At 41.1% G+C, this 13,514-nt stretch overlaps 1 protein-coding gene across 1 annotated transcript; it reads right to left on the bottom strand.

The window, feature by feature from the left end:
• Positions 1–6,270: 6,270 nt before the first annotated feature.
• On the bottom strand, positions 6,271–7,092 carry LOC134217320 (uncharacterized). Its single transcript, XM_062696069.1, has 2 exons — positions 6,643–7,092; positions 6,271–6,588 (listed from the first exon to the last, which is right to left on the bottom strand). The coding sequence occupies exons 1-2, from the start codon at positions 7,088–7,090 to the stop codon at positions 6,356–6,358; spliced, it is 681 nt and encodes a 226-aa protein (XP_062552053.1). The 5' UTR covers positions 7,091–7,092; the 3' UTR covers positions 6,271–6,355.
• Positions 7,093–13,514: the final 6,422 nt, after the last annotated feature.

Below are 13,514 nucleotides of genomic sequence, written 5' to 3' on the forward strand. Positions count from 1 at the left end.
GGCTACCAACACCAATTAGGTGATCAAAGTTGATTGATAAGTTGAAAGATGGATGGTCAGTATGTCCAGTCAGTCTTCATCAACCGCCTGTTTCCGCTGCCTCGAAGCATTACATAAATCGTGAGCATGCAAATGGCAAGACAAAAGCAACTTGTGTAGGTACTGTGGCGAAGAGGACCACAAAGTAAATTGCAGGGAGAAATGACGACGAGGCTAGCCCTAGACAAGGCCTTCAAAGAGAGCAAGCAATCCTTCTTCGACGCACTGTGCCAGAGCGCTAACATGAACCTATGGCAATATTCAAAACAAGAGAATCACTGGCTCCTCCCGAGCAATGTCCAACTTGGCTGAATACGCTAGTTGCAATACTATTCCAGGACCATGGCCCAATCCAGCAACGAGGGTAGGAGCAGCTGACGAAGCAGTGGCTAGGGTAGCGGCAGAGGAGCTGCTGACGGAGGCAAAGTAACTCGACTCGAGTAAAGCGCCGTCTGGTCCGAAGGGATCCGGAACATGGAGTTGAAGGTAGCCATTAATTGTAAATTCTAATATGTTCAGGTCAGCCATGCAGAGGTATCTGGGCGAACAAACATTTTTGGATAGATGGAAGAGACAGTGTATGGTCTATTGGTCCTGTTACCGAAACCTGGCAAGCCACCAGGGAACCTCTCAGCGTATAGACCAGTATGTTCGATAGATACTGTAGGTAAGCTACTGGAGAAATTTTTTTTTCACAAAAAAAAAGCTTTTCACGAATAATAGATATTGTGCCTTGCAACAAAATGGCAACTTTCGTGATCGTTTTCCATTGTTTATGGATCCTGTACACCTCCGGTGGTGCAAAGGGCCGACTTGAAAGATCTCCATCCTGAGCGTTGCCCGGCTATCGCTTTAACATGTTGCCAGGTTAGATTTCGGTCGACTTCTCTTATTTCTTTATTGAGGCTTCGCCGCCATGAGCCTCTGGGTCTGCCTCTGCATCTGTTAATGAACACCTGCAGCCGTTGAGTGTTCTCCACTGATACACACCATGTTTCGCTAGCGTATAACAGCACAGATTTCACGTTAGAGTTGAAAAATTCATATTTTGGTGCGTTCACTTATCTGCCTGTTTTTCCAGATATTTCTTAAACTCGCAAAGGCAGCCCTTGCTTTCTTGATCCGTGCGCCTGTGTCGATCTTGGTACCCCCGTCTGATGCCATTTGGCTACCAAGATATTGGATGCATAAAATTTATCCGCAGTACAAATATGACGTACTATCAAAGCATTCACCGCCAGAATCCACCACGTGGCGACCAAATTAAAAAAAAAAATATTTCTTCTGATTGTATGTTTTTCAAGGCGAGTATATGCCGCTTATTTTTCCGTGTGACTAAAAATAAGCGGAGGCGTAGATTTTGTTATGACCGGTACAATAAAAAGGATAAGAATATGGCATATGAAAAATTTCTTACTTTTTAGGGAGGAGTTTTATTTTAGTCATAGTAATGAATCCACCATCAACCGCCAGAGCTCAGATCAGTAAAATTTGCTGTACATATAGTCCATTTCGCTCAAAACTTTTGATGGCTTAAGGACGTACTTTTTGGAATCCAATTTTATTCCACCTCGCGTTTTCAAGCGAACCACTTTCAATAAAGTACAAACGGGCAGCTGTCAACTTTTTATTCCACGCTTGCTGCGACGCAGCAAAGCTAAAAGCAAAAGATGACAGTAATTTGATGCTTTTGTTTGAGATTGGTGCCTCTGAAAATGCGAGGTGAAAATTATTTGGATTCTGGACGGTTTCACCTTAAATAAGATATAGTGCCCTCCTTTCACGCTTTTTTGTATACCTAGTATCAAAATCTTAGACCTCATCTTCCCCTCAAACATTTGACGTCATTTTTGAACGACCCCCTATGAAGATTTACAACGATAAATGTGCCCATGCATAATAGGCTAAAGTTTGAGCCTATACCTAATATAATATTTTTTCAAGATTTTTACTTTCTTATTTGCTTGTAAGTATAACTATTTATCTCAGAATATACGAATCGCCAACAAAGTTGTTTCATACGAGGAGTTGTGGGTCGTAGGTATCATAACTATCACTTCCAGATGCTTAACGAAAGACTTCAACACTAGAACGACGAACCTTTCGTCCCAAATCAAGAACAAACACAATGCAGCAAGCAATGCAGTTTATTAGATTGATCAGCGCAGTGTGCTACTGTGCCACCCGACACGTTGGGGAACCTGTGCAAACTAGAGACCACATGCAGCATAGCATAGAGTTGCGATTCGCCTTCGCTTATTACTCTAATTGCTAATCGCATTTATATGAAGCTGCCAACAAACGGCCGCAGCGAAACCATCAGCTATTATAAGTTGCGAAATTGGCGATTCTCTTGCCAACTAATGCCGCCATCGTTCATACGAGGTCTGAAGCGCGTAGCAAAACCATCGCCGACTTGTGTGCACTCTGTTCGTACATATGTAAGGTACGTGTTGCAGTGCAATTTCTTTGTTGTGTAAAATGATTGGTTTGGAGATTGGACACCTCAGCACAAACTATAGGCCGCTACTGCGCGGTGCCAGCACACTACCGGAGGCTGTCGCATTGGCTCAAAGCTGGTTCAAAGAAAGCTCTCAAACTACGTTGATGTACGAATTGACGATAAAAATTAGACGTGTGAAATCTCGATGCGAAAAATGATAGCAATTACGTGTATCATTGTTTACAGCTTCAACGATTAGGAAACGCCTCTAATTGAGTTGAATTCGCAACAAAAATATGGTTGTTAACGAGTTTGAATTTTATAGTTAATTCGGCTTCATACTTCTGTTTTAATCTTTCTGGTACTTCAAGTGGGTGTGTGGACTTTACGAACTATGCATGCTGGTTCAGTACTACTTCAGTTTTGTTCAATTTTGAAGAACATATTGCAGAACTATAGAATAACATACGTTATGAAGAACGAAGGAATGGCATATGTTATTCAATGGATCATAGCCCTGATATCTGTTTCCGCTTACTTATTATTTGTCTTTACTTAAGACGTTTAACTCTTGCGCTTACTGTTTTCAATCAAAATTGAACAAATATGAAAAAGGCTAATTAGGCTCATTGCCAAAATAATGAAACATTCGTCACGGCAAATGGTTTCTCCAGTTATAGTTTCACTTGACTAAAAACATACTCAACCTTCGTTTCAACTGAGCTGTTGGAATGCAGCCACATCGAGTTGTGTCATAGAAAATAACAAAGTGGCGATTTTCGATGGTTGAATGAAAATCGGATTAGATCCAGCAAAACGAAGCCAAACAGTTAGTCGATCTGTCTTCAAGAAAAAAAAAACTCATTGACCACACCACATGTTCCATCGAAAACCATACGGTGCACGTAAACATTTGGAGGTCTTCTTACATATCTTCAACAACGTGACACACGTAGATAGCCATTAACCACCCGCACACCAAGATTTGATGCACATTGATTAAGTTCAAGGTGAAATTTCGTCAATTAATGGAACTCGTAGCCACTTATGGTTGATTTTTAGAAAACGGGAAACGACGAACTGTACACACCAGCGCCGATAAAAACCATCGTCCACCGCCACTGCATGGGGAATCCAACTCGACGCTGTGCAGCACTGGTTGATATTGTGCATTTTGAGCGTGCTAACAACAGGCGCCAACACCACCTCTCCGCATGGTCCGGATGAGGTTCATTTTTTTGATCGGGGAAATGGCATGGAAATTTATGCTGCAAAGCAGGCAAGCGTAGCCACATAAAGTATCAGAGCTCACCGCACCGCACCGGTAGAAGGAAACTATTAATATTTATTCTTTGGTTTTCGCTTGTGGTGTGGTTCAAGCGGGGAATTTTGTGAATGACGTTTGGATGGTTGACTGATTTCATGGGTGATGCAGTTGCTCATGGATGTTTCTGCGTTTCTCTTATAGTTAGAGGCTTTTAAAATAAAGGTTTTTCAACATCGATTTTCAAGTGGGAAGTTTTAAGTAATAAACCATTCGATTCGGTTGGTCGTAATTAATAATTAATTGTAGACAAAAGTAAAACTTCCCCTGGAAAATTACAAAAAATCCATAAAAATGTGTGAAATGCCAATAAAGAAATCAGTGTGAAAGCAATAAATAATTATGTAAAAAGCAATAAAATATATAAATCTTCTAGAAATAATAAATATTTTGCACAAACCTAAAAGAATCCAGAAAACAAACATTGCAATTTTGAATATGAAAGTTGCAATTATAAACTGCAACTTTAAAAAATTATAATTCCGTAAAGAGATCAACTTTCCATAAAAAAGCAAAAATTCTATAAGTGAATTATCATTACCAATAAATAATTGCATACAATTTCACAAACTGAATATATTTTATCCGAATAAAACAATTGTCAAAAAATAAAGAAAATAACAATAAACAATTAAGGAAAATGCAATGAAAAATATAAAAAAGCAATAGAAACGAGGATTTTTTTCTGAGCATTAGAAAAGTAATTTTATCATAAAAACATTGAAATTTTCCATTGAAAAGGAAAACTATAAGTAGGCTTGGAATGTTTAAAAAATAACCTGTCACGCATTGCGCGAAACAAAAACGAACAACACGTGTTCCGCCGTTTCCTCTAAACCTGCGCTCACCGGACACTCGGGCGAGGCCGAGCAAGCCAGCTGCGTTACCTGCACTGTGATTTTGCAGCACGCTTAAACGCCGGGTACTTCGAACCCCCCATGGGGTGCTTGCTGTTCACAGCTTTGCTGGAACAAATCAAACAATTGGGAGGGTTCGTACAGCATTGTGCCTTATGTCCCTCCAATCCGCAGCGTCGACAGAGCTTGCTTCTGTCAGGGCCTTTGCAGTCCCATTGCTTGTGCCCCGGTTCCAGGCACTTGAAGCAAACTTCGGGTTGCTCGTATATGCCCACAGGGCACACCGACCATCCCACCTTGACGCTCCCTAACTTGACTACCTTGGAGGCGTCCGCTGCAGATAGCCGAACCAATGCTACCTGCGTTCCTGCCGGACCTTTCCGTAGCCGAACGGCTGCGGTGGGCGTCTCCACTTCACACTGTCGCCGCAGTGCCGTGACGAGCTTTTCGACTTCGGTGATCTCGTCCAGGTCTTTAACCCTTAGATTCACCTCCGTCGTGAGTGCCCTCACCTTGACCGTCTCGCCTAGGACTTCCTCCGCCAACTTCTTGTAGGCTGCGCCCTTTTGCGAGACGTCCCGCTTCAGCTCGAGGATCATCTCGCCCATCCGGGTACGTCTTATTCGACGTACGTCAGCGCCGAGTTCACCGAGCTTGAGGTCACTCCTCATCGCGTTCAAGACGTCCGAGTACTTAGTCTCGTCCGTTTTGATGACTAGGGCATCGCCCCAGGAGCGATTGGCGGTAGACTTCTTGCTACCCTCATACGCCTGGGCCTTCTTTTCGGCCCTTGACGTCTTCGGTTTCCTCTTGTTCTTGACCAAGGTCCAGGAGGCGTCATTCCTCTCTATTTCCCTGGTCTGGGGCGACTGAGAGCTCTCAGCCTGACGTAACCCCTTACTACCGTCTTTCCTGGGTGGACGGACCTTTCCTTTTCTTTGGAGGTACCTTGCCGGGGTTTACCTTCCCAGCCCCACTACCCTTGTTCGGAGTAGTAACCCTCCGCGTTTTGGAGCGGCCCCCAGGGAGCTCATCCCATGGAGACTGTCTCCCCCGTTTTTGTGTCTGCTCCGTTGGAGCAGTCACCCCCGACGTGCCCGCGAATACTTGAGCCTCAGTCTGGGTAGACTTTGGCACCACCATCTTTGCTGGCACCCCCTCGGTCGATTCGACCTTGCCCGAGTCCGCGAATCCTTGGGCCTCAGTCTAGGTGGACCTCGACTACACGGATTTCACGGGTTTGCACTTGGCCGTCCCGACCGCCCTCTCCAGCTTGGCGTCCAACATCGACTTTCGAAGTTTCAGAAAGCTCCCCTTGAGATCCTTACTGATATTATGCTTCGATGACGCAAAGTCGATGATGGCGTCCAGCTGTTCCGTCGCCACCTCGAAGGCCGAAAGCCAATCGCGTTTGCGGTTCATCGCCCTCACGAGCCATGGGCCGTTCATGACCACAACCGGCGTAGCCGTGGAGAAGGTTAAGTGACCCACGCTGGCGCTGCGCACCGAGCTGCCGACTATTGCCTCTGACCTCCTAGGCGGAGACCTGTGTAGAGACGTCTACTCGGGTCTGAAAGAAGTATTGAATGAATCATTTATTGGCCTGCTCTTAATTAGTTACCTACATAAGTCAAGTGTTGCTTAGATCCTACATTCCCTCCTTACGTTTTATGGAAAATGAATTTTATTATGCTAAAGTTTGTATTCTGATAAGTATACGGGTAAATGTTTCGGTCTCTTGCTGGTAGCTCTAAGAGGTCCTCCGGAGCGCTTGCCATCCTTGATTGGTACGGTTTGTTCAGCCGTCATTGATGGTTGGTTTGTTGAAGCCTGCTGCATTGTTTGATTGCAATTGTTATAAGATGAGTCTGCCAGATTTGTAGAATCGATTTCTTCCGTACCCCCGGGGATTGTAAAATAGTTTTCTGAAAATATTCCTGAAACGAAACTTATGTCTATAGAATAAATGTATTGCTTACCCGAATCGCTCCCAATAGCTAGCATAGGGTTTGCATTTAGAATCCGCTTGGTATGATTGACGTGGCGATTACAAATCACTCCGCTTTTAATATTTTTTAGTTGAAGACGTGTACCTTTACGTTGTATCACGAGGTATTGATCTGGGTTGAACGTTGTTGTTAATTTATTCTTTTTTATAAAATTTTTCACAATCACATAATCTCCTACATCGATATTATTCGGTTTCGCATTACGTTTCAAGTTTGCATACACTCTACCCTTTTCTTTGAATTTCTCATCATTATGTCTTGCTTCAGAGATGTCGACTGGCTTAGAGTTTCCTGGTAATTTGTCTCGAATGTTCCATCCAAAAAGCAATTCTGACGGCGAATGTCTTGTGATACTATGAGGAGTTGCTCGATAAGAGTGGAGGAAATCTTGTAAATCGTTGCGCCAGTTTCGTCCCATGGTACAACTTATCTTGAGTGTTTTCAACAGCGTTCGATTTTGTCTGCGGCATACGGTACAGTGTGTTTAATATTGATTGCGTTTGTTGTACAAAAATGAGAAAATTCAGCTGAGGAAAACGGTTGACCATTGTCACAAACAATTTCAGATGGATATCCAAATCTTGCGAAAATTTCTCTCATCTTGGTAATTGTTACTTTTGCTGTCATACATGTTTGGAAAGTAACTTCGACATAACGTGAAAAGTAATCTGTGATAACGAGCAAATGATAACCGCCTGGAATTTCCATGAAATCTGCTGCTATCTTTTCCCACGGTTTGTCAGGCATCTCAGTCCTTGTTATCGGAAGTGTGTCAGGTATTGATACAAGTGCACATCCTGTACAGGATTGTACGAAATTTTCCACCATAGAGTCCATTCTTGTCCACCAAACCTTTGATCGTAATCGACGTTTCATTGCCGAAATTCCAAGATGAGGTTCGTGAGCCAGTTGCAAAATTCGGTTCTGGTCTTTCATCAAAACATTTCCATCAGTCGTCAAACAGTTTGCCAGTTTAGAATATCGTGATAAGGTTTTAGGCCACCGTCGAGCGGGGTATGGTAGCCATTTGATGAGTTCCTTTAATTCTTCATCTGAACCGGTGGCAGTCGTTATTTCATCGAGTGTTATTGAGCAATAAGTTATTGCTATTGGACATACATCGCTAGCAAACATTCGTATGATCCGTTCAGATTCTTCGTCGAAGCTCGGGCCATTATTTGGTACAGATTGGCATAATCGTGATAGAGGATCAGCAATATTGTTTTTACCAGGGCGGTATAAAACTTCGAAATCATAGGACATCAAGCGTAACTTCCATCGTTCAATTCTTGGGGATGGTTTAAGTCGGTCTCCAAAATCACCGTTAGTGGCTTGTGATCAGTGACTAGATGAAAGAATTTCCCGTAAAGATAATAGTGAAACTTTTCACATGCCCAAACTAGCGCTAATGCTTCACGTTCAGTTTGAGCATATTTTTGTTCTGTTGGTGTTAAAGTTTTTGATGCGTAACATATAATACGATTTTTCGTTGTCTTTTCCCTTTTGAACTAATACGGCTCTGAGTCCCACGGGGCTCCCGTCGGCAATAACAAAGGTTTCATCGTTAACGTCATAATAGGCGAGGGTGTTCTTGTTCATGAGTAATGTTTTAATTTGATTAAAAGCTTGTTGATGAATAGGTTTCCAATCGAAGACAACTCCTTTCCGTGTGAGTTGGTTCAAAGGATAGGTAATGGTTGCCAAATTTGGAACGTGTCGGTGAACGAAGTTTACCAAACCAAGGAAGCTTCGAACCATCTCCGCAGTTTTGGGGGGCTGCATTTTTTCTATTGCTTCTAGTTTATCACGTGAAATGGAGATTCCTTGTGCGGAGATGTGGTATCCCAAGAAATCAATTTGTGATACACAAGAGACAATTTTGTCGGTGTTCAAAAGAATATTGTGCTGTTTTAACCGGTTGTATACAATCAGCGTCCGTTCATGTAGCTCAGCCTTTTATAACGATAAAGACCCAAGGGAGAAATAAATGTGGTGATGTAGCGGCAATCTTCTCTAAGGAGAACTTGATGGAAAGCTTGCCGAACATCAAGTTTAGTGAATAATTGATTACCACCTATCTTTTATATTTATATTTATATTATATTATTTATATTTATATATTTGAAGAATTCTACGAATGTTTTTTTTTCGCATGTGTACATAAAGACGTATATGAAGTACATTCAGCTCAAAACGTATCATTCTGCGTACTTCATCCCAAACGTATGGGTTCCGCATTACCTTGGATTTTAAATCTTTCAATGTTGGATTCCGCTATGAAATATCATATTTTCCTGCGTACTCTTGTCCACACATCAAATTCCGCACTCGACAGATATTAACACTGTTTCTGCGTACTGCATCCCGATACGTTGGGTTACACATGATCGTTTTATTTTTCTCTCTCTCTGCGTACTTCATACCGTTGTTATGGTTTCCGCGAACTTATTACTTTTCCTAACAATCACCGGGTCTTACGTCAACAGTAGACAAACTGCAAGAAACATCCCTAAGTGATTCCGTTACCCTGAAGTTTCTAATCCCGGGTCGTATATTTTACAGAAATCTGATATCATGTTCCGGAATTCCGGGTAAATTCATCCCTAAGAAGTTCCATACATGATACAATCAGGATTATCTGTACGCATATACGTTCCATCCCTAAGGAAATTAGAACTTTTTTTTTCTTTGCGGTTGACTTACCATAGGCCACGCCATCTTCATAAATCGGAATAGAATTTTCCAGGAAGCGTTCGAATTGATGTAAGCCTTTTCTACTTTTATCCTCGTCGCCAAAATGTAGAGACGTCTACTCGGGTCTGAAAGAAGTATTGAATGAATCATTTATTGGCCTGCTCTTAATTAGTTACCTACATAAGTCAAGTGTTGCTTAGATCCTACAACCTGAACAACCCACCTCTTGCGAAGGGGTTGTCGCCTACACTACTACCACTAATTGAAGAATTTATTTGGTTTTCCATTTTGGTCCCACGAGTTGCTCGGGAAAAGAGGTCCACCACGCCAGAGCCCAGCATGACGCGATAAGGGACAATTACTGTGGAGGGTGTCCAGGTACCCCACAGGCTCCGTTAGAGGCCTAGCTCATTATATCACCCCCCTGGCCATGCATCCCCTCGGCACGGGTCGCTTAACGCCTTGGGATTAGGGGTTAGGGACGATGGTCCCTTTGGTCGCACCCCCTCACTCTAGCTGATGTCAGAAGGACAACAGTGCCAAGGCTGCACTACCAGCTAAGTACGCAACCCTTAGCTGGCGGTCAATTGTCATCGGAAGTCCCGAGGAAGCGTGAGATTGGAACTTGTGAGGACCAGAGCGGTGTAGGTCGCTCCTTCCCAGATGTCAACTCACCATTTCGCAGCCCATGCACCCCCTGTACACAAAGACATATTGGCACCACATGGGCCCCACACTGCGTGACCACCAACAAGTAGAAGGCTAGGTACCTTGCAGGAGGTACCCCGAGTTGGCATATCATTGGTCCTTTATCAGTGTGGTAATCATCCGTCCTCCACGGGAGTGATATAACTTATCTACCAAGCCGGAGGCGACCCTAGGTTGGTGACTTCTATGCCAATCACACCTCAGCTACGAGGCAGACCTTTCACGTCTCCTATTTCTGAGGTGCCGCAGGTGCTTGACACTTCTGCCAGGCATAGCTGTACTTTCGTGTCCCCCAATTCTGAGGTGCCGCAGAGGTATCTTCCCCCCTACACTCCTGCCAGGCCTAGCGAGACTTCACTCATTCCGTTACTGACAGCCGGATCACACTACTGCCTAAGCAGTCACACATACCATGCGGGGCTTACTTGTGTGCTCGCCCATACATTCGGTTCTTCACTCGGTGGGGATTTTACTTGTTATACCCCCGGATCCCAATCGCTTGCACCACTTGTGCACAACACTCATGATTCGATCCCTCACTCTGTGGGGGCATTTAGTGTACTACCCCCAGCTTCCTTTCGCGTGCACTTCTTCTTTAAAAGCGTTCAAAGTTCATGAAAATTTTTATCAATTTTATTTTTTGTTTTGTATTTTTTTATGGACATTTTCTCATTTTTGATTGCTCTTTATTGATTACTAGCTAACTCGTCGAATTTCGTCTCGCCCAAAATTAATTTCATTCTGCCCTTCTTTTTCGCACCTTTTTATCAAGAGAGACGATGAAGTATTCAAAAGGAACAAAGGAGTTTTATTTCCACATGCCAATTTGTTTTCATTTACATGATAAGATCCCGAGTTATGCAGAAACGTGTGTTTCATTTGTATGAGAGCACCCCTTTTAGAGCGGGGAGGGGTCTCAATCAATTGTTGAAACATTTCTTGTCATAAAAATCCTCCACATGCCATATTTGGTTTCATTTGCTTGATTATTTCCTGAATTATGTAGAAATTTGTTTTTCATTTGTATGGGAGCCCCCCTTTCCAACGGAGGAACGAATCTTGAATCAACTTAAGAACCTTCCCCGGCCCAAAAAACCCTTGTATACAAAATTTCAAGCCGATCCGTTCAGTAGTTTCCGAATCTATAAGGGTCAGACAGAAGAAATTCATTTTTATGTATATAGATTTTGTGGAAAATTTCCAATTTTCATGGAAAAAAAATTGGGGTTGTATACAAGACACGACCACTCGACGTAAACTACGTAAAACCAAATATAGTACACTGAACCAATTATTCCGCTCTATATAGATGAGAAGGGACCATCCCACGGCACTACTACCCAGTTTAGCAGCATCTCCCACTCTATGAGGTAGTAGGGGCTCCAATGCACTATGGTCCAGGATACAGATTTACGCGGAAAGATGCATTTTACGCCAAAACTATATTTTTCAGAAAAAACTGTTGTTCTACAAAATTGTTCAAAATAGTAAGGCCATCATTATGGTTCTACCAAAAAATAGGGTGGCCCATCATATAAAAAAAATTAGAAAATATTTTTTTTATTTCTCGGAATATTGACATGTTATGTTCTACAAAGTTGTAGCATGGCTTATTCCAATCAATTTTGCTTAAAAAACTTTTTCTGTAGCTCTTAAGTTGGCTGATTTAGAGCAATTTTACCTAATTGGGTTAGGGTGTACCTCAAAAAAACAGTATTTTTTATCTACTTTTTTTGTTTCAGATTTCTCGAAAAAGTCGTCTTCAGGTGACTTTTAGAGCTCAAAAACTTTTGCAACTTTTGATGGGTAAATATGCTCAATATCTTTTTCCGATCAAAAGTTATAATCGTTTTTCTGTCAAAATTACATTTTTTTCATAAGTTGATATCTCCGGTTAGGGCAGACCAAAAAAATATATTCACACGGCATTTGGAAGAAAAATTAATATTCTTTATTATGTCAAAAAATTGGAGATATGTTATTTTTTTATCTCAAATTTTATCAATTTTACTAAAATCATGTTTTTTCAAATAAATTGATATAACTCGACAACGGAAGAAGATACAGACGATATTCTTATAGCAAAACACGCGTTTTGAAAAGCCCCAAAAGTTTTCAGAAGGTGACATCCGTGAAAAATAAAAAATGAAATGAGCAGATCATAAATATTGTTTTTTGAGGGACACCCTAATCCTGGTAAGTAAAATTACTCTAAACAAGTGAGCTTAAGAGCTAGATAAAAAGTTTATATAGCAAAATTGATTGGAAAAAGAAAAAGCGTGATAAAATACTGTACTCAAAAGATGTTCTCGTGGGGTATATAGCTAAAAAGGTCAACGTCGTACCATAAGAATTGAAGACATACTGGGCCATCATGAAGAAAGCACTCCGAAAACTAGGAAGTGAAATCTGAAGCAGACCTGATGGAAAAATTAATTTCCGCAGATATTCAAGTAGATCCATACATTGTACAAAACCTTATGAGCAGTGTTAAGAAAAAGATACGTGCGCTATGAAAATTAAAAAAACGGACATGGAAAAAGTTTAATATATGTTTTATTCCAAGATCTATTATGAAAGTTTGAATACTGCCGGTTGAATCAGCAAATTTTTACGAACTTATTTTTGTGATGCAATTTGTAAGGGTATGCGATAACACATTTTTTCCTGGCGAAACGAAACGTAACGAAATTTGAAATGTTCATGTTTGTTCGAAACAAAACGAAACAAAATACAGATTCTATATTGTATTGAATTTGTAAATCTTATATTCTTGAATATAAGCTTAATTGAATCATTCAGCGGCGCAACCGAAGGTGACATCCGTGAAAAATAAAAAATGAAATGAGCAGATCATAAATATTGTTTTTTGAGGGACACCCTAATCCTGGTAAGTAAAATTACTCTAAACAAGTGAGCTTAAGAGCTAGATAAAAAGTTTATATAGCAAAATTGATTGGAAAAAGCTGCGCTACAACTTTGTAGAACATTTTATGTCAATATTCCGCAAAATAAAAAAATAAAAATTTCACATTTTTATAAAATGGCCCACCCTATTTTTAGGTAACTCTATAATGAAGGCCCAAGTATCCAGAACAACTTTGTAGAACAAATTTTGTTTCTTAAAAGTATGCTTCAGACCGAAAATGCATCTTTTCTCGTAAATCTTGCAATACGATGATAATGATAAAACTTATAAAAAGTGTTAAAGCTGTAGATTTTTTATTTTTCATTTCTCACGAATGTCTTCTTCTAAAGACTTGGGGCTTTTCAAAACGCGTGTTTTGCTATAAGAATATCGTCTGTATCTTCTTCCGTTGTCGAGTTATATCAATTTATTTGAAAAAACATGATTTTAGTAAAATTGATAAAACTTGAGATAAAAAAATAACATATCTCCAATTTTTTGACATAATGAAGAATATTAATTTTTCTTTCAA

Source organism: Armigeres subalbatus, chromosome 2 (assembly GCF_024139115.2).
Source record: "Armigeres subalbatus isolate Guangzhou_Male chromosome 2, GZ_Asu_2, whole genome shotgun sequence".
Classification (NCBI taxonomy): Eukaryota; Metazoa; Arthropoda; class Insecta; order Diptera; family Culicidae; genus Armigeres; species Armigeres subalbatus.

Coding starts and splice junctions, on each gene's coding strand:
- LOC134217320 (XM_062696069.1), bottom strand. CDS start 7,090: ATGGGACGAAACTGGCGCAACGATTTACAAGATTTCCTCCACTCTTAT. Junction 6,589..6,642: donor AGCTATTGGGAGCGATTCGG/GTAAGCAATACA, acceptor GAATATTTTCAG/AAAACTATTTTACAATCCCC.